Source organism: Miniopterus schreibersii (genome assembly GCF_964146895.1).
Source record: "Miniopterus schreibersii genome assembly, chromosome: 1".
Classification (NCBI taxonomy): Eukaryota; Metazoa; Chordata; class Mammalia; order Chiroptera; family Miniopteridae; genus Miniopterus; species Miniopterus schreibersii.
In genome coordinates this window covers 23,426,258-23,447,768 of record NC_138101.1, presented here as the reverse complement: position 1 = coordinate 23,447,768, position 21,511 = coordinate 23,426,258, and the positions used below count along the sequence as shown (strand labels likewise).

Below are 21,511 nucleotides of genomic sequence, written 5' to 3'. Positions count from 1 at the left end.
TGGAGAGGGTGTTCATTACTAACTTTCTTTCTCCTAGGGCTACAGGGATGGGCACTGAACCTATCAAAGTGCCCCTTCCTATTGACAACGGTGATTGGTCTAATGGGTGAGTAAGTAATCCTTTGGGCCACTCATGGTCTTCTTTGGGGTTGATATAGGTGCTAGATGAAAGAAGGAATCTCTCTTTTGCTGGTGTTGCTAAGCCGAGGTGACAAGTACAGATCTGTCTGTATTAATCTTCTTTGGCTGCATGGAGAAAGCTCATCTTCAGTAATAGAATATTATATCAACTCCCTGAGAGAAATAGAACTGGGAGATGGGTTGAGAGAATTCTGGTGGTGTCTGAGTTGTTGATTTCAGACCACGTGGCCTTATTCCTGAAGCTCTCCCCTTAATCCCATGGCTCTACGAACCAATGAGTTCTTTATTTGTTTAAACTCATTTGAATTGGGCTTTTGTCACTTGTAGGGTTTAAATAATACATGGTCAGTTTCCAAAGCTCACCTATAACATACTTACAAATTAATGCCCAAGTGCTCACAGATTCACATGAATTTATCTGTTCCTTACCTGGTTTAACATTTGCATTTTACCAAGGTCCATCTAGAACTCCTGCTCTGATGCAAAGGAGTCTTGCAGTAGAGGGAAAACAAGTTTTAGGCAGTTTAGCAAGCTGAAGAGAGAGAGATTTGCTGGGGCGCCTGGACTTTCTGCAACCTCCTGAGTCATTTGGGGCCATGAAGCTGAATCCTTCACCTGCAACTTCTCCTCTGTCTCTAGACTCCCTCCGTGGTAGCTGGGAACAGGGGTTGGAACTAACAGGTGTCAGAGATTTATTTTAATGAGCCCTTTTTCAGACCTTGAACCTCCCACACTGGTCCTCCCATTCCTGGCCTTCTTACTGGTCCACTGCTGCAAGGAGTGGGTAGGTCGGTTAGCAGAGAACTCACCACTAAATAGCAATTGCCACCAATACTGCCACACTTTAGGGGAGGACAGTTTGCAACTAATTACTTCCCACGAAAATACCCAAACATAATTTTGTTTATTATTAAAATTTTCCAATAATAGATTTATCTTCCCCATTAAGTAATACATTATTGTCTACAAAACACAGCGAACTCGAATTACTAGGCACTGCTTATATTAAATTGTTGTTTAATAAATTAAAACTCCTATGGTTATGAATAAACTAGGTCATCTGCACATTTTGTAAATTAGTAGTTTCTTGTAGTTATCTTCTTCTGGTCAAAGCCTAAAAGAGGGGGAGAGGAAAAATGATTATCATTATTATTTTATTGTTTTCAAGCAAACTACTGCTCTCTGCACTGTAGTTTAAAATAAACCACTCAGTCTAATACAGTAGAATCAATATTGTTGAGTATCAATCAATAAGAACGAATTTTAAAGACTGTGGTTTGTAGAAGCTATATCTACCGGGTATGTAAGGCCTGATAAATAACTAGCCTCAGTATTTGAAGATTCTTGATCTGACAAGCATTGGCCAAACTTACTTTAATTATTAGTCAAAATGTTTTTCCCTGTCACAGATTTTGGGTTGGTTGACAGTCTTCTCTTTCTGATTTAAGATGCCAACTTCTCTGTCATCTTTTCAATTTGAGGTGATTAATAGAGATTGTCCAGAGTGGTATCCAAAATGGTTGACACTACTAAAGAATCATTTACAAGGACTCCTTAAGTTACAAAATTCTTGCTTAAAAATTGTATAATGCAAATAGAGTGCTGCACTCTGTTTTTTTTATGTGTGTGTTTGTTTTTATTTTTCTACCCACCAAAAGGTCAGTAGGGACGACAACCAGCCAAGCTACACTAAGATAGTTGCCCCACCTTCTGGCAAAACAATGGAATTCTTTGAGCCCGTGTATCATCCAACTGTATTTCTCCTCTTGAAGAGTGAACATGCTGGGTCTACCCTGCTCCCTCACCCTGCTTTTTAAACAGCTGTAGCTCAATTACTTCTATTGAGCTAATTTCCCCCCTCATATCTATACACATATTCTTTAAGCACACTCCTCTTTGTTGTCTCTCTTTTAAACTATTGCCAATTACCTCAGAAATCTTTTTCTTTCCTGAGCAATGTTCCCCTCTTTCATAACTTCTTTCACCTCCCCTCTCTTTTTTTCACCATGACGTAAAAAACAAAAAAACCCCTTACTTTATCCTGTCTAATATATATGAGTAGTGCTGGTAGTAATAAGAAAAACAAAAGTCAAACACTGGAACTGTAGATAAGTAACATAACAAGGAACCCGTGTTGTCAAACCCTCCAGTGTACTCAGAAGTTTTCTTCAGAATCTCTACAAAAACCCCTACACTTATTACTTCTAACTAAGGCATTTAAAGTTATATTTATTTCACATTTAATATTCTTCCGTTGAATCATTAATTTTAAAGTGAATAACGTCTTCCCTACTTAGTTCCAAAGATGTGGCAATTGAGCTCAACTAAAGGTTCTCATGATTTCTGTGTGCTGTAAGTTATAAAGAATTAACTTTTTAGTCACAATAGTCTGGAAGTTAAACATCTTGTATTAAAATATTAGTTCATCTTATTTATTTATTTGGAGCAATTGACATGCAACATTGATTAAGTTGAAGGTGTTCAGTGTGTTGGTTTGATACATTCATGTATCACTCGCAGCTTCCTATCGAATCAGCAGCAAACAAGCCGGCTCATGCAGGTCCGCTAACCCGAGAGCAATGTAAGCGTCTAGTAGCCCACGCGATATGAAAAGAAGACATTTCCTCATCGTGCTTTAGAAACTGAGCTGGACTTGCCGAGAGCGTGCCTCTGACCACTTTCGGTTTCGAAGTCTCCTTGTTCAGTTTGTTTCTTACTCAATAACATACTCAGGTAAAGGCCCCTGAATTTTATTTTAACTCCTCTTTGTAGTAAATGTTATCTCACTCATCGGGTCTAGAAACAATTGAGGCTGCAGACAACTAAAAGTAGCCATGTCTTTTTTTAATGCACAAATGACAAAAGACAAATACAGTTTTCTTTTTTCCGTTAGACCTCACTGAAAGTCAAGCAGATGCAATGTTAAGCTGCACAGCCGTGACTGAGTTGATTCCCCTGAGCGACAGCCGGAGCTGAGCTGCAGCCTGCCTCTTTCTCATATTGCTGGCAATCCACCTCTTCACAGAAATCGGCAACGTAAGCGTGATTTTGTTAATCAGAAGCAACTCAAGCCTGCACCGTGCTTCCTCCTCCATCACCTCACCTTGGCAGCTGTTATGCCACCAGTGTCACTCCTTGGATGCTGGTTCATTTCTTACCCAAGAGAAAACCCATTTCCTTCACTGGCTGTTTTTCCCAACTTCACTTTTTCATTGTCCTGGTATCACAGTTTATAATATGCCTACAGGATGGTTTATGACCACCACACGGCCATCCGAAAGCCCTTGCTCCATATGCTAACAAAAGGTCCAGATGTGTCTGCCTCTCTCTGGGTGCTGCTCCTTATATATATGGCTTTGCAAATGGTCTGCATGGACCATCTGCCTGTCCTTCTGGGGACCCAGTGAGATCAACTCCTTTGTGTGAACTCACCTCTCCTGGTCTCACCTGCTCAGATACCCATGCCAAAGAAATTGGCATGTCTGTGGAGCCACACCGTCTTTTGAAACCTGAATATGTTGGAATGGCAGGCTTTTAACTCAGCTCTCTTCCTTTGAGATGTGACACGAAGGAAGCAGAAGGCATTATATTGTTGGTGGCAGTAATGCTAAGTTGCAACTATGAAGCATCCGTCCTGTGAAAAGTTTCTTTGTGTTGCGTGCTCCTATTACTTGGGCATTACTATGTTTCTAACTTAGATTGATTTTTGCCAGAGGGAGAGCAGAACTGTAATTCGGATGCATCTTTTACTCTCCACATTAATGTTTTTAAAAGAATTGATTCTTTCCTGTCATTAGGGGGAATGGTGCCTACAAGAGAACACGATGTTTACCCACCACCCTAAAATACTTCCTTGAGCTGATTTTCTCCAGGCTTCTTTCCTTTTCATTTACTGAAGATTGAAATTCTTCCTCCCTGGTGAAGGGAGTGGTCTCGCCCTCTAATTGGTTCTGATGGATGACTTCTTCTTGTTGGAAGCAGAATATTCTTGCTTGTTCATCACTAGCTCATCTTTTGTTAGTGTTATATTTTTTGTTGATTAAGGCATAAGGAGGAGAGCTGGTTTGAAAGGGAACTTTTTTTTGGCAGCGACATTCCAATATTCCCAGGACTGCCCTCTGAAAACCCCATCAGGTGGGGTTTTCATGCAACCTTTAGTCCTTCCCATTTAGCCTATTCCTTGTGAAAGTTGGAAAATTGCTCCTCATTGGCCACTTTCTCCCATAATTAGTATATTTTTAATAATACCACAGTCTTGCAATGCCAAGCAGCCAGTGAATGTTAAAGGGAAATAATCATCTTGTAATTCAGACTGGTAGGAAACAGTCATTTCTAATTACTTGTCATAAGAGAAGACAATGTAATTAAAGTTTCTGGCTTAGACTAGAGCCTCCACGCAGCCACTGTCTCCGTTGATTCATATTTTTGACTGTCTGAAAAGGCAAAGTCAGCCAGATTGACCATGTGCTCATCCAAATTGGCTTTTATCATGATGGAAGACACCTTGCAGACGTTTCCTTTTTGATGGGTGTTATTATATAGACTTGGCGAGCTGGTTATTAAAAGCCAAGGCCCTTAGGTATGAAAGAGGTATTAGGGATTATTTCAGAATGAGACAGGCACGTTTAAACATGCAGTAGGTGCTTAAGGATCTCAACAAATATCTTTTTTGAGGACTGATAATGGTAAGATGCTTAGGATACAAAGATAATTTTGTTGCTCCATCCAAAAGACACTTTTCAGTCCTCGCCCTACTTGATCTTTGTGGTAAAGACAATATTATAAATTCACTATGTTCTATTTTATTTTCCTCTCTTGGATGCACAGGAGGACTGCATTTTCCAGTCTCCCCTGGAAACCTACTTCTGGCCAGAACCTCTACAGGAAAGTGATGTGTGTCACTTCTATGCTGAAACATAGAAACACGTATGACCCGCCATGCTCTCCCTCACCCAGTTAAGAGGGCAGAGACGCAGGATGGACCCAGCCAGGACCCTCGGGTCACTGTTCAGGGAAAGGTTCCTCAGAATCCCGTAGCCGACTGAGTGTGAGGGGACATGAACATGTAGAAGCCACTGTGACTTGGGGGTTATTTTGCTGCTTTAGCATCACCTAGCTTATCCTTGGAGGCATCGGACTCTGCCAACCTTCCTTGGATTATGTGACTCAAAGGCTCTCCTGATTTTCCAGCTACTTGCTTTAACTTCATCTTCTCAGTCAGTCCTCGAGGTTCTTTCTCTCAGTCCTAGTCTTTAAATATTGGAGTTTCTTCGTTTTCTAACCTGGGCTCTCTTCTCTCATTCTATTCGGCCTTCCAGTATCAATTACCATATGATGGGGACTCTCAAATCTATCTTTAGCCCACATTTCTGTCCTAAATTATAGTTCCCTATACATGCCTATCTACCTACTAGATGCCTCATATGCATCTCAAGCTCCATCTATTCAAAATTTAACTTAAAAGCTCTCCTTTCCTCAAACCCGTTCCTCATCCAGTTTTCTGTCCTCAGTAAACGGTATCGCCACGTGTTGTAGCTACTCTCCAAAAAGGGCCCCAATGAACCATATGTCTGCATATTCATACTCCTGCTCAGACCCTTCCACATTGGATCTGCCTGGCGTGGCGACCCACTTTAACCAGTGGGATGTGGCAGAAGTGAGACACAGCTTCCACCTTTGCACTTGTGGGAGCCTTGAGCTGCCACCTAAGATGTCTAGCTACTCTTCTGGAGAGTCCCTGTGGGGACAGTGAGGTCCTGAGCCTACAGGGAAAGAAGGGAGAAGCCCAACTCCTCCAACACCCCAGCTGAGCCAGTGTCCCACCCACCTGCACCACGTTCCAGACAGACGATGGAAGTCGTCTTGGATGTTCTAGCCCCAGCCGCCACCTGAATGCAGACACACGGGACAGTATGAGCAAGACCAGCAGAGGCACCATCACCTAACAGAATCATGAGAAATCATAAAACAATGGTTTGTTCAGTCATTAAATATTGAGTGGTTTGTTATACAGAAATATAAATAACTAAACACCATATCTCCAGAAACCAGGATATCATCTTTCCATTTCTCTTCTTTGCTCTCCATATCTAGTTCTCAGCTTCTTTGATTATACCTCCTAAATATTTTTTTCCATACGCCATTGCCTAGTCCAGATGGTTACCATCATCTCCCTTCTCTAGTATCGAATCCCTCCTATAGCAAGAGGGATGGTCTAAAATGCAAATATAGTTATGGTCTTTGCAGAGCACCTAAAACCCTATTATAGATGTCTATTGTTTTTAGGATAAAACACAATCTTCTTAGCATTGCTTTCAAACCTGGTCCTTGCCTGTTTTCCAGCCTTATCTTATTTAACCCTGCATGCCAGTCATTCCCAATTGTTTCGATTTTCCCAGGTGTCATGTTGTCTCTTGACTCCTTGCTCTTTTACTGTTGTTCTTTCTACCTGAAATATTCTCTCCTGGTCATCCCTCCCCTTTCTTTTCTGTCAAATTCCTACTCATCCTGCAGATCTCGGTTTAAATATAATTTCTTCCTGGAAGCCTTCTCGGTTCCTCCAGGCCTGGATTAGTTATCCCTGCCAAGTGCTCCTGTGTCATCTATTAGTTCTTTCATTCGTCAAATTTATATTGAGCTTGCACTCTGAGTCATACACTGTATCCCCTTTCCCTATAACAACACTCATCATCCTCTCCTATAATTATTTGCTCGTCTAGTTCTGCCACTAGCTGGTAGGATCTTCGAGGAAAAGGGCCATGCTTATCTCATTCCACTTTTTACCCCCAGTTTTTAACATGTAAGAGATGCTCAAAACATAAGTAATAAATACACAAAACTAAAATTAGTCTCGATAGATGGTATAACTAGTAGAAGGAATTTATTATTCAATAGGCACTGAGTTCTGATAAAGATATCACTTAATATTTTAGTAACTATTTGACAAGAGAAAAAAGTTCATGGTTTATTGATGGTAAAGTACAATTTTCAGTGACAAATTAAGATAAAAACTCAAGTCCAATTTGATTTTCTGAAATCATAGTTCTCCATGAATTGGAGGGCTCTGGTAGAGGCCATTCAGCATTAAGCCAGCAACTTTGATTCTGGACTATTGCAAAAATCATTCTAGATAGGAAACTAACCTCCAAAGTCACTACACCATTTATTTCGCAGAGAGCCCTAGTAGTGTCCAACTACTCTGAAAACACCTTGAATATATTTGCTATAAAGAGACGTGGCGCTAGGAGTATCTTCATCTCTTCTGGAAGACCAAATATGCCTCAAAGATGAGTGTTTTCCAGGGTGCTCAGATCTGGTCATTCACAGCAATGACTGCCCCTGGTTGACTGTCATTAGGCAGCTTGGAAAGTGCTAGGTAGACCAGTTTCCTTACAGAGCTTACCATCTTCAAAGGTCTTCAGATAACTGCATCTGGGTGTTGACCCTATTTCAGGGAAATTTCTGCAAGAAACCTGGAGTAGCCACCAAAGGTCATAGGGGCAGACAGACAAGCCAAGCCCCTGCCATCATGGAATACATATTAGTGGTCGTCTGTAGCCATTCTTGTTGGCATCACCATTTCTGGTCAGAGAGGTCCTTGTATTCATTACAAAGCCCTTGTACTTTTAGCCTAATTTCAATAGTCCTTTTGAATATTAGGCATTTACAGGAAGTCACCTCAAGTTCTTTTTGAAAATATGTTGGATGTAAATAAACATTTCATGCAACAGTTGTTTATTAAATTAAAATGTAGGCTATATTCCAAAGAGTGGTTTCTCTGGGTGCTGGGAATATGTGTGAATTTCATTTTTTTATGGTTTCTGAAAAATGCTTTGCATTGAGAATACTACTTTACAATAAGAAGTAACAAAATAAAGATCAATAGAATAGAGAGGTAGAAGGGATCTTAATAACTACTTTGTCTAAGCCTATCATCATATGCCTGAGGAGGAGAAGACCCAGAGAAGATGTTATTTACTTGTGCTCTGATGAGGAATGCTCAAGTGAGGTTTTGTTCAATATTTTCAATTAAATGTCAATGATAGCTCAAGAATAGGAGAAAACTTCGGCTTTCTAGCCGTATTGTCTTATACTTTCCCTCCAACCCAAACATAAAAAATTGGCTCATCACTGAAGGTAAATGTGTCTGACATCTATATTTAAACTTGGACTTTCATGGTTCTATTGGGGCATTTGAATAAAAGAGCTTGTGTTACCATATTAGTTTGATAAGCCTGCTATGGCAAAGTACCACAAGCTGGGTGGCTCAAAAAACAGAAATTCATTGTCTCACAGTTTTGAGAGCTAGATATTGGCAGGATTGCCTACTTGTCTTGGCTGTGAGAGGAACCTCTGTTTCAGGCTTTTCCCCAGCTTCTGGTGGTTTGCCGGTAATCTTTGGCATTCATGGTTTGTAGAAGCATCACCCAGTCTCCGCCTTCATCTTCAAAAGGTGTTCTACCTGGGTGCATGTGTCTGTGTCTAAATTTTCCCTTTTTGTAAGAACAGTCATATTGGATTAGAGCTCCAGCCTACTACAATATGACCCCATCTTAATGAACTACATCTACAATCACCCTGATTCTAAACAAAGTCACATTCGTAGGTACTGGGCTTTAGAAATTCAACATGTGAATTTTGGGGGAGACACAATTCAATCCATAATAGTTAGTATCTCAGAAAAGAGAACATCAGGAGGTAAATGGATTGTAGAAACTCTTACTAGCTGTTCTATTTTGAGGGATGGGGTCTGGACCTGGACAGATATGAGGAGTTTCCCTGAAATTTGGACGGGTTCTCAGGATGCCCAGGATTGGTTTCTTCTAGAGCACACCCAAGCCCTGGGCCCATGTTCATGGCCTCCTGGGAAGCTTGTGGCTGCCGTGCCTCAAGTCCAGACTACACTATGAGGGCTTCTCTAGTGCAGAGCTGTGTATCTGACCCCTCTGGCCTGTACAAGGTGGACAGTTGCCATTAGGGATGCTGTTATTTGGTACCACAATAGTGAACGAACTTTTATTTTTACTAATTGGGCAGGTCTATTGCATCTAGAAATTTAAAAAGTAAATTGACTATATGGCCAAAGGAAAAAAAACCCTCAAAACTTTAAACAGCAAAATTCAACCATCTTCCCCCTTCCTAAGCCCTCGTTTTCCTAGAGAAGGGGGTCAGCTGTCAAGACTGTGGCTTTGGAACGATTCAGAATAAAGAGAAAAATGAGTTACAGAGTTTAACCCCCAAGTTTTCTAAAAGCCCAAAGCTTGAAGAGAGAATGAATAACTGTGCTCTAGAATTTGCCGAAATTACCTATTTTTTATGAACTGCTTGCACTCAGCATTGGAGACATGTTCTTCCTGTAAATAGATGCACAAATGAGTCTTTAAAAATACTGTTAGGGAGTTTTAAATGCTGTAGAGGATGCCTTTGAAATACTGAGACACAGTCTTCCTGGCTGATTAAACATTATGCAGCAGGAGCCCTTCCTCAGGCCAGGGGCTCGTGCACCAGCATAGCACCAGCTTGGAGGAAATGGTGAGTCCAGGCACCAAACGGGAAGCTGAGACATCACATCATGCTCTCTGTAAGGGAATTAGCAGAAAGCCATCTCAGTGTGCCTGCAAAGAGGAACCATCGCAGACAGCCTTGTTAATTTAGCATATAGATTTGGAATACAGTACAACATCTATCTTCTCATCAAAAGTCAATGAAAACATGGGTACTGGCCAAAGAAAAGGAGCCTCTCCCTCTCTCTCTCTTTCTCTCTCTTTCTCTCTCTCTCAAAGAGTTATTGGAACATCACCAAGCCCTTAATGGTTCTTTAATTATGGGATCCAATTTGAAAGGGTAGTTTGAATGTTTGAATTACCCCTTATGTTAAAAATTAGAACTTGGGCAGTTATATAATTGCGATTAATTTAAAGCATGCTGGCGCTAGCAATGGTGGGCAGATAAGATTATTTTAATGTCTTCTTGTTTTTAAGGACTTTGGATATTATCCTAAGACTCTGAATGCTGCAGAATCTTCTCTTCTAGGACAGAGATTGTACAGCAGCGATTATCCACTCAGCCCAGATCCAGTCCATGATTTAAAAAAAAATGTTATTTGCTCACACATACCAGGCTTCACACAGGCACAAGGTAAGCCCACAGGTCCAGTAACAAGATTTGCTGTGTTAAATGCAATTGGGTCTCAAATTTTAAGCAGTTAAATGTCTTAATTTGTTCTTTTCTTCCTCCCATAATATAATGAGGATAAACTTTGACACGCAGCGGCTCTGCAAAGGGGAGATTTCTCCTTGTTCATTGTTTCTCAAACCAATCTTCTCTCCTGAAATCTGATTTCCGAAGTGCCTTACAGTCCTTAAGCCAGGTGGCTGCAAGGAGTCCACTTGGAACATTCATAATCATCCGAAATAAAAGCACATTCTAGGAGCCGGACACACTTAAGACAATCAAATGGGGTTAGTCACCAAGTGGAAATAACTTTTAACCTCTCGCTAACTCTGCCCTTCAGCCCACTGGCTCCTGCACAGGTTGCTAAAGGCGATCACCTTGGCTTTGAAAGAAAGAGTATGACTCTCTGGGCTGAGTACTTCTGTGCCCTCCACACACATGATTCATTTTTCGGGGGCTTTGACCCAAATATTGCCCATTGGGGGCTTGCCTTGTGGCTTAAAGAAGGGAAACTGCAGTGTGCTGTCTGAAGGACCAAGGAAACCTGCCTATAGAGGCCCTTCAACCCCAGGCTTCAATATCTGATTATTAAATATTATAATCTTTTCACATATCAGTTAGCCCTCCATCTCCAGGAAAGGTCAACTGATGAAGCAGTGCGGTTTTTAGAAGATCAAAGAAATATGATGTTAGATTTGTGCGGGGAGGCGGGGGGACCATGGATTTGGATTTGACCGCATGTGACCATCTTTTTGTTTGTGGGTTTTTAAAAATGAAATTGTGCTGGGACACCTGTGTTTCCCGTTACTGGATCAGCCTGAGGAGTAACTGGACTTCATTATTTATGCAGGTCCCTTGGAAACAGGAGAGCTGCTGTGCCCTGTGAGTAAGGTCGACTTTCTAGGATTTCCATGAAGTAGAAGAACTGTGTTGACTTAAAAAGAGACATCAAACTCCTTCCTTCTGTTTTGTTTCCCCTGAGTAGGACAGTCAGGAGGAGGCTGGTACTTAGGAATAGTTATAGTAAGAAAAGTAGACCAATATTAAAGGTAGGGGAGGTATTACTAAGGGAAACTATGGAGTCTATTGAATTGTGACTGTGACCTTAAAATAAACATCATCATAATATTTAAAGAATCCCAAGAATTGTAGCACCTCTGCTCATTTTCATGGCTCTGCCATCGCCTAATATTTCTGCCTCAGTCAGGGAACTTCCCATTCTAAGTAATGGAAAAACAAACTCCTGTTGGATTAAGCACTAACTTAATTTGTAGGGTTCATGAAACTGTGGTGGTGAGTTCCAGAAATGGTTAGTCTGTCGCTCAGTGATGTCACTGTGGACCCTGTTTCTTCCATTCTACGCGTCTGCATCTGCATCTACGAAGCGGGCTTTACCTGAGACTGGGCGCCTTGGGGTTACAGGCAGTCAGTACAGTTAGGTCCAAGGCTTCCTCTCTCTTATCCAGAGAAAGATAAGGTGCTTTCCTCAAATATTTCAACGTCTGAGATTCCTGCTGATGGGACCATTCATTGGCTTAAACCTGGGTCCCTTGAAACAATATCTATGGCAAGAGAGTGAGAGTATCCTGATGGCTTATAGCAATCAGACCCCAGCCCTGGAGCTGATGGGAGGATTAATTCCACCTAAATGATATGACCACTGTAGAATCGATGTTGAGGAGGCAATAGATTTTCCACTGTATATACTCTGGGAGACAGGGAGTTCTAGATCCCCATTCCAGGGTTGTCTTTCGTAATAGGCAGTAAAGGATGCAGTAGTAACTTTAAAGCTGTTGGAAATCTCAGCATTTCTATTGAAGTTCCTTTCTCAGAGATTTAGAGAAAGTGAGGTTGTGAGGTTATTCAGCAGATCTCCTCATTCATGTTGTACTTTTCTTCTATGAATCACAAAAACGTATACTGATCCACATACTGGTTCAAGTTAGAGTCAAAAATAATTCTTAAATTCTATTTCAGAGGGTAGGATGGAGATCGACGACACTGAAGATGGGAACTACCACAGATATCTCCCCAAAATTACCAAAATGTCGTATTAAGTGACTTATTTTAAAGCAAAAGATGTTACCGTACGTTGTTTTCTAGCTTTTTACAAAGATAGGCTAAGAAGGTTGACAAGGGCAAGTTATCTCATTCAAAATATTCCCCAAATAAAAGAAATGATGGCGTATATTAAATCTTCCTGAAATACCAAACAAGATAATCCTTGGGTCCAGAATAGAATCTGGCTTAGCTAGTCAAATTGACAACCAATATCAGAATTTCCAAGGGTCATTTCATCAGCTTTCTGAAAAGCAGAGTATTCTTTATCTTGTCTATCAGAATAGATAGTCTTATAACACTTTCTCAATCCTAACTCATGCCAGTTGCCAGTTCTAAATTCATCTTAAGGTGGTTATGTACTTTCTAAGATGGGTCGAGGCCCACTGCTTCTCTGGAACCCTTTGCCCGCGGTGCAATGCTTGAGATCTTTGGACACTAGTGTTAGAGCTTTCCCTCCTGAGTGCTGGGCGAAGGTAGGAGAGAAAGATGTTAGACATGCAAATTACTCTTTCCTTTAATATTCACTCTCTTGACTGGCCACAGAAATTTTATTTGGGTTATTACTTCTGCACTGAGAAATGAGTACTTCAACCAAATTCTTGGGTGGGGGTGTTCCTAATGAAAGCACTACTTTGCATTGGAAAATTCTTAGAATTTGGCTCTTGAATAAAGAGTGCTAATGAATTCCAGCCATTCCCACAGCTGCCCTGGTCTTTACCTCACATGCGCCTCCACTTCCTACTTTCATAGCTCTAGATGTAAGAATTCTAGTTGTTTGTATTGTGATTCAGCATCAAGAATGAAAAAATGGTTTAAGAATTTAAAAAACATGTCTGCATATTATGAAGGTACTTGTGTGATTTCCCAAATGTATTAATTGTTCAGTGTTTCTCAGAGTGTGTTCTGTGGAACCCAAGTAACAGAGGATGTTGAGAAGAGTCTGCAATAGAATTTCTTGATAAAATATATTTAGGAAAATGTGGATTTAATAAATTTAAAGAAACTACTAAAAAATGGCTCAGGCCTGTAATATGCATTCTATATTGCCATGAAAAAAGATATGCAGTGTTTTCCACACATATCTGACCATGGAATCCCTTTGTTGATGAGCATATAACATATCTAAGGAACACACTTTGGGACATGCTCATCCACGTCAAATTACGATGTTTTCTGGGAGCCTATTATCTGCTTACCTTATGTTGATCTTTAGAGAATGTTCCTAGTATTCTATTCCATGACAAAATCCAGGAAGGAAAGCTTGGTCATTTTTCCCAAGGAGTAGTAGGATGGAAAAAGACCCAAAGGCGGTTCTCTCAAGAAGAGCACATCTGATTCAGGAGCCTGATTCATCGTAATTGTTGTATTTCGGAGGCTAGAAGACATGTGCCATACCCTCCAACCAGATCCCTCTTCCCACCTTAAAGCACATTCTGCTATGTAAATACGAGGTCAGAATAAACTTGGGAAGTGGTAACACTATGATTTTAGACAACTGACGTAAGTTTTACGGACGTATTTTTTGCAACCCACTTTTAAGGCAAGGATGAATGCTGCACACGTAAACTGCAGACGGAGATGAGAATCTGATGTCAGCTACAAGTTCATGTTAAGATCTGCGTCTGCCCCGTGGGAACAGAACTCGAATTATCTGCGTTAAGGGGCTAAGCCGAAAAGCTCGCAGGCTCTCCCCAGCAGCAGCATGGCCACAGGGCGGCAGGGCTGTGTGGCGAGGCTCTGCCAGAACTGAATGCCCAGATGAATTCTTTCTTTATTCAGGCCTAGACGACATTTCACTGTAGAATTTTGGTAATTGAATAAATTCTAATAAACTGTCTTATCTGGTGTAGATGCAGAAGTAGGCTTTTCATATTTTATAATGTCCTTATTTTTTTCATATTCTGAAAGCAATAAATGGTGTGGGCAAAACACACAAAAGCATGCAGATAGAATAAAAATCATCCATAATCCCACTAATTAGAAATAACTGCTATTGATAGTTGGTTCATCCATTTAAATATTTTTTTTCTTTTCGTGATGGTACATACTTATTTTGCAGGATGCTTTGAGAATATTTCTGAACTCTTTGCGGCCTTAATGCTGTAGGCTAGAATTTATTTTGGGGGCAGACTCTCTCTTCCCAGAAGAGCTACGATGGTGAGCCCATCTAGCCATAGAAATGCAAGTTCAGCAAGAGTTTTTTCCATACTGTAGCCCTGAGTATTGGTAAAGTAATTCTGCTACTACAACTTGTGCTGCGTTACTACTAACACATGGCGGTCGCAATGCTAACAGAACTGCTGTTTTCTATATGCCAGAATATACCGTTTTAAATGCACTATCCTAGTCCTTACAATGCTATGTTCTGTTCTGTTAGTAGCCTCATCATGCAAGTGAGGAAAACAAGGCAAAGAGAGGGCAAGCAACTTGTCCAGGGTCCTAAGGAGTGAGTGGGGGGGCTGGGATTTGAACCCGGACATTTCAACTCCAGAGTCTGTGCTCCTAGATATTAAGCAAGATGTTCGCTAAGGCAAAGTCTGCCTTCCCTGTGGGCTGAGCGTGGCCCTAAGGAATCACTGGAACGTTAGCTGGCTTGATTCTGCCCCCTCTAGCATGTTCAGACACAAGGGTACACTCCAAGGAGCAGGGGTGGGGAGTGCGGGGCAGGGAGAGAGGAGAGAGAGACTCTAGTTGAGAGGAGCGTGTCCCTCGGTGCAGCAGGCCAGAGGCGGGCGCTGAGGAGGACGGGGGCGCGGGGCTCCCTGCCAGTAGGCATGGCCAATGATTTTAAGAGCAATGATACGTGAATTCCAATTTGTTTTTCTTTCTTAGAATTTGGCTATGCTATCCTCAACTATATTTAAGTTTATTAAACCATAGAGTTGTCTATTGGCTGATCACTGAAGAATAAAGGAGTGTTGGGTTGTACCCATGTTTGGGCCTTAGAAATAGGTAAACTTGAGGAGGTCTGGGTCAGCGGTCAAGTGTGGAAGGTGGAAAACAAAAGCCAGAACATGCTGAAGGTCATCAGAAATGCTGCGGAGAGTGCTGGACTTTCTATTGTCCTGTAGGGTGGGGCAGGACATTGAAACAGAAAATACTGGATATTATGGGAAGCTCAATCCTGTAAGTCTTGAAAACTGGGGACACTTGAGTTGGACATATAATACAGTACATACGAAGCTAGACATCTAGGATGTTTTCCATTTCTTTTTGGCTATCAAATAACAATGTGAGACAAAGATGCCCATTAGCACCATTTACTAGACATCTTAACAATACAATAAGACATGAAAATATGAAGACATAACTGGAAAGAGATGAAACTTTTTTTTTTTTTGGTAGATGACAATTGACTACATAGAAAATCTGAAAGAAACAATAAGCAACGCATTAGAACTAATAAGACAGTCTAGCAAAGTTTCTGGGTCCAAGATAAACATACAAAGATAAATGGTATTTTTGTATACTAACAATACCATAAGAATAAAGGTCCAAAAATGGCCAGGACAATTTCTGTCCTTTCTGAGTCACTCAGAAGAAAGAAGGAAACTATTAAGGGGGAGGGCAAAACACTGAACATGGTGCTTGTAAACTAGCCATCTTTGATTAACCTGAAAGTGTTAATGAATTGTAGCAACACCTGCTGACTGTCTCTTTTAGCTTCTTCCTCTTAATGACCCAAGACATTCGTAAAGCGAATATTTTGTATGACCACTTCTTGATATATTTGTCCCAGGAAAGGACTCACAGCAGAGCAAGTTAGTAGCAGCTGATAGAAAATCAAAGAGAAGATTTAGCTATAGGTTGCAAACTGGTGGCCTGAGAATGAAATCAGACTTCCAGATATATTTTGTGGAGTCTCACAGTTTTGACTGGCATTGTGTCGGAAAATGTTTGGAGCTGTCAACATTTAAAAAGCTAGAGATTTCATATGAAGACCTTTGGTGGAGCCAGATTGCTGCTTCCTTCTTTAGGGAGAACTGCTCTTTTTTGTTTGCTACGATCACACTGCTCTGTATTATCTCCTCGGGCTCTCATTTACTGTGCCCAACTGGTCCCTCCAGGCAGCCCCGACTCAGATAACGCCAAAGACAGGAGGGATCCTTTTGTGGTCTAGATTAAGACCCATAGGTTTTGAAGAGTCAATGGAAAGACAGCTAGTTCAACAACAGGTAAAACGTGCTTCTTTTAATAAAGAGATTCTTTGTAGGTCACGTGTTAGAATAACAATCTTATACTTTGTTTTGAAATGCACTGTAATTCAATGGACTTTCATTTAAATAACAATGGATAAATTAAACTACTCTGATAGCTCCTAAAACTCTTTTATGAAAGACAAAGAATTCACTTTTCTATGGAAATTGCAGCAGCTACTAACTGCCTACCAAACTTTGCAAAAAAAAAGAATACAACTCTTGGTGGCAATTAGAATACTGTATCATAAAGCAACAAAAACTTCTAAGGAATTTGCTTGCTATTACCACCACCTACAAATTTGGGACAGAGTGCCAGTAAAGATACGAGTATATTTTTTCCCTTTTTAAAAGTTTTTATTTATTGATTTTTTTTTAGAGAGAGAGAGGAACATCGATTTGCTGTTCCACTTAGTTATGCATTCACTGGTTGCTTCTTGTATGTGCCCTGACCAGGGATCAAATCCACAATCTTGGGATATCGGGTCAAGGCTCTAACCAACTGAGCTACCTGGCCAGGGCTATGTGTATTTTGGAAAGCCAACAGTGTCACAGGATGTGTTTCACAACATTTATTCCCTGGTTCAATAACAGAAAAAAAGACTCTCAGCGGAACAGACTGTGTGCACAGTGAGAGGGAGCCCTGGGGCGGTGCTGCGGGAAGGGGCAGGACACGGCCCCTTCCAGGAGCTTGACGTGGTTTCCTCTAGCCCGGGTGGGAAGGTGACCATCATTTGGTTGTTTCAGGCCATTTCCACTGGCATTTGCCTGGTCTCTCCTGGTTATTGTGTATCTCATCTCAAGGTGTTTCAATCCTTCAGTGGAAGGCAATTCTTTAGTGACTCCTGCAATCAGCTGGTAATTCTGAGTTGACCTAAAAAATGTGTAATATGCATATGCAAATATGCATCATTGCCATCACCTAACTCTGCAAACCTGGACCAAAACCTACAGAAGAAAGAGCTAGATTCCACCTTTCCCAAGTCAGAAAGCCGACCTGCCCCCTTCCAAAAAAAAAATCAATGGAATGCAAAATTGATTTGAGTATTTTATTTATAAATGTACATTTACTATAAAAGCTGTTGCGTTTTAGACAACTTTTTATTTTTATTTTTTTTTTACTATTTCTCAGAGGCATTTTAGAATAAATATTTTAAATGAAGGTTAGTGTAACTGATATAGAACATTGGCCCACCCAGACCAGGAACATCTTTTGGACGGACTCGCACGTGAGGTGGATCGTTTGGGCTCGTTACGTCTTACACTGTGGAGAGATAACTAGAATACGTACTGCATTAATACCACTACATAGAAAGTGAGGAAATGCCATGAAAGTCTGCAGTGAAAAACAGTCACCCATTTTTTCTCAAGAAAGAGAAGGGACTAGCTTTCGGAGCATGAGAAAAAAATGAGATGTACTTCCTCGGGAGCAATAAATCACTCACTTGCATCATCTTTAAGAAAACACATGTACATCGCAGCTCAACGGAGCAGAGCTTTTTTTTCTTTTTTCTTTTTTTTTCCTGGGATCTCAAAGATTATTTGAAAAGAAATAGATCACACTCATTATGCTGCATTGGAAGAAACAAGATCGAGTCTGCCCGAGCTGCCATGTAACAGACTCCAAATGAAACATAAATCAAATAGAAATAGAAACAGTTGGCAATTAGAATTTAGAAAATGTTGGAGATTATTCTGTGCTGGTGACTATTGTTCATTATGGGAAAGCACATCTCACAGCCGGAGAATGGGCTTTATTTTTCTTCACTCGATTCTAGCTTCAGTACATGGACAATGAGTCTCACTAAGAAATATGTATAAATGGGTTTGTGAAACCAGAAGAGAATGTGCATTATTCATAGAACCCCTACATAACGGATGGCGTTCCACATGTAAAAAGTATTCTATAAAAATTGGCTATGAATGATCGTATTTTACATGTGTTTGTGCATTATTTCTGGTAAAGTACTCTGCTAATATCATGCAAAGTGTAAACATCACATTATCAAAATATTTAATAAAACATGCAGGTGGTTAATCAAAATATTGAACTTAATCTGTACATTTTCAAAACTTTTTCATTTTAATGTTTTCTGTTTTTCTTATTTTTTTCCTGTAAAACAGCAAACACCTCCATGAGAAGTCTTGGGAACTTGGAAGTGACTTCATCTCTCTTCAATGTACTGCATCCATAATTCATCACTGTGTGCAACAGCTTTGCATTTTCTAAGGCACAATTTTTAATGAAGTGATGTGTAAATTTCAGTCTAACAACAGCTCATCCAAATGACAAAATGGTCAAAACACCTCCAGTGGCCGAGGGAATTTCTGCACTTACATGGAACCCGCATGCAGAGGACCGTCTAGCATGTAAATAAATAATTGCTAGCCATACTCAGTAAGACACAGTAAGTATTATTGCTTACATAACAGAATAACATCTACTCGAGCTCCTTTTTCGACTACATTAAACTATTAGGAGGATATCCATAGTCTACATTCACAAAAGGTCATCTTCACTTATTTGCCATCGTTTTAAGGCAGAATAAATAGTTCCCCTTTCCCCAGTCTTAAAGAAAACAGCCTGGAGATTTAAAACATGATGCTTTTCAGTCATTCGATTCCTTTCTTGGCCAGCTGGGAATCACCACACAGGGCAAAAAACAACCAGCTGTCCACACAAGTTTCTCTCTGACGCCTCCACGAGCAAGGCCCAGAGTCCTTGATAGAGAAGAGTGGGTGATGCAGGAGAATGGGGAAGACCAGGCGTCCGTTAGGGTGGGCAGCGCATGTGGGACCTGCAGTCCTTGCCGATCACACACCAGTGGCTTATCACATCAATGTCATTTGGATTCTATTAGGATGAACTCAGTGCTGTTCTTTAGACACCTGTGCTTCAGGCCCTCGAGGAGAACTTGCAGGCAAGGTGAGCAGGGGTCTCACTAATGAAGGACCGATCTCAACGAGGGCTTCCTCAGGCCTTATACCGAGTCTTTACTGAATGTAGAGTCTGAACAGCAGAAGCAACAGAGCTCTCATGGCTAACACGGGCCCAGCACTCTTTTGAAGCTCAAACTTCCTCATGTTTTGGTGATAACGTTGGAAATGACTAAAATATTTTCCTCTGTTTTTTTTCCTACCCTTGGGCGATGTCCAGAGTGTAAGTGTAGCTGAGATTGCCAGGGTTCTCTTTATTTGCTGGACCAGACTCTATCAATGACATAACCTTCAAAGCACACAAAACCTAACACTAACGGTGCAATAATTTATTGGTATGACTTCTACCTCAAAAGGTAAGTAACACAAATATTTCAGGATTACAGTATATATTAACAGACTAGTGTCTTTGCATTAAAAACAAGTTATAGCTCAGAGCTATAGGATGTGGTTTTTAGTTTCTGAAATGCATTAATTGTAAGCTCCTGTCTCAAAAGACCACGTCTCAAATTGGCATGTCTTGCACTTTCTGCAGCTCAATTTTGTAAACACAAAGTATTTAATTCCTAGAAATACTAAAACAAAACAGGTTTATTGAATCATTTATCTCATTAACTCCCCAGAGAAGAGAATAACACATTTTAAACTGTAAGCCTGTTTGACCATGCTAACACCTTCTTTTGAACTAGCCCGAATCATTAAAATTCAATATTCTTTTGTATATACTGTGCAAATGCAAAAAAGAAAAAGAACCCAGGAAAAACACAAACACTGTGCTAGGAAAGAACAGATACCATCTTTTAGAATAGCCTTTCAGACGTTAGATGAATGCCGAGAAGCCCTGAACTTGGGATTCTGTTTAACGATTCCAGGGGACAATCTCAAGAGAGAATGGTGAGTGATCTGGGATGTTGAAAACCATGTCACAATGTTGTGGGTTGGCCAGCACCTGTGATAAAGAAATCAGAGGGACATTTGGTTGAAGAAGTCAATGTCTCTTGCTTCAGATGTTTAAAAATTTCCCAAATTAGCTATGACCTCTGCCAAAGTCTCTTCCCTCTAAGGAGGGAACGTTGTCTCACCCACTACTCCAAGTGTGGCCCCAGGAGGAGCTGTGCTAGTATTACCCGGAGCTTGTAGAAATGCAGACTTTTGAGCCCCTTCCCAGAACTTAACAAGAAGCCCAATATTCATATGCCCTTTAAAATTTGGTTCAAATCCTCTGGATTTCACCCTATATCAGATGATCTCCATCAAGTTCTCTACCTTGTCTTCTTGGCAAATAAGCAAGAAAATATTCTCTCTTCTCTCTGTTTCTTTAGGTTTTGGTTTCTCTATGAATAAATACATTGCAACGGGAGGAATCTGACATATGATCTAGAAATAGGAATGCTAGATTAGGAATTAAAAATACAGAATGCCCAGTAAAATTTGAATTTCAGAGAAACAACAAATACAATTTTTAGCATAAGTATATATATCCCATATGATATTTGGGATATGGTAGTGCTAAATCCTGAACATGCAATACTTGAAACATATGCATACAAAAGAGATTCATTGTTCATCTGAAATTTCAAACTTAACAGGGCAAAACAACTGTTTAACTGGGCATCTTGTTTTTTATCTGGCGACCCTATCTGGGAAGAAGGGTTTGGGTTCCATATTTCCTGCTGAAACATTCACAAACTTTCTCCTTCATTCAAGGCACCAGAGTTGTGATGAGACAACTGCAACATTGGGAAAGACCCCAGGGATTTGGCGGTAAATACATTTCATGCGAGTGAATGATGGAACAGACACAGAGACACAGTCACCCAACACCCAGGCACAAATGGCGCAAGTTAAACGTGTGCCGGCTCGAGTCGTGACAGGTAATTTGTTTTGCACTTCCATTGCCATTTACATACCAACTTAAAAACTGTTTACATTGCTTTTAGGAATTGCATTTTAATATGCTGTTATGCTATTTTCCCTCTCCAAGAGAAAAATTTCATTTAAAT

At 40.5% G+C, this 21,511-nt stretch overlaps 1 protein-coding gene across 13 annotated transcripts in view; it reads right to left on the bottom strand.

Annotated features, from left to right (window-relative positions):
• Positions 1-17,606: 17,606 nt before the first annotated feature.
• LIMCH1 (LIM and calponin homology domains 1) overlaps positions 17,607-21,511 on the bottom strand; it is a 299,516-nt gene continuing 295,611 nt past the window's right edge. For 8 of the 13 annotated variants that reach the window (XM_081146873.1, XM_081146866.1, XM_081146874.1 and 5 more), the window contains one exon: positions 17,607-20,457. In XM_081146873.1, coding sequence (XP_081002999.1) covers positions 20,432-20,457 — 26 coding nt within the window. In that variant the 3' untranslated portion in view covers positions 17,607-20,431. The remainder of the gene's footprint in view (positions 20,458-21,511) is intronic. The other 5 variants (XM_081146868.1, XM_081146867.1, XM_081146869.1 and 2 more) reach the window with 2 other exon arrangements.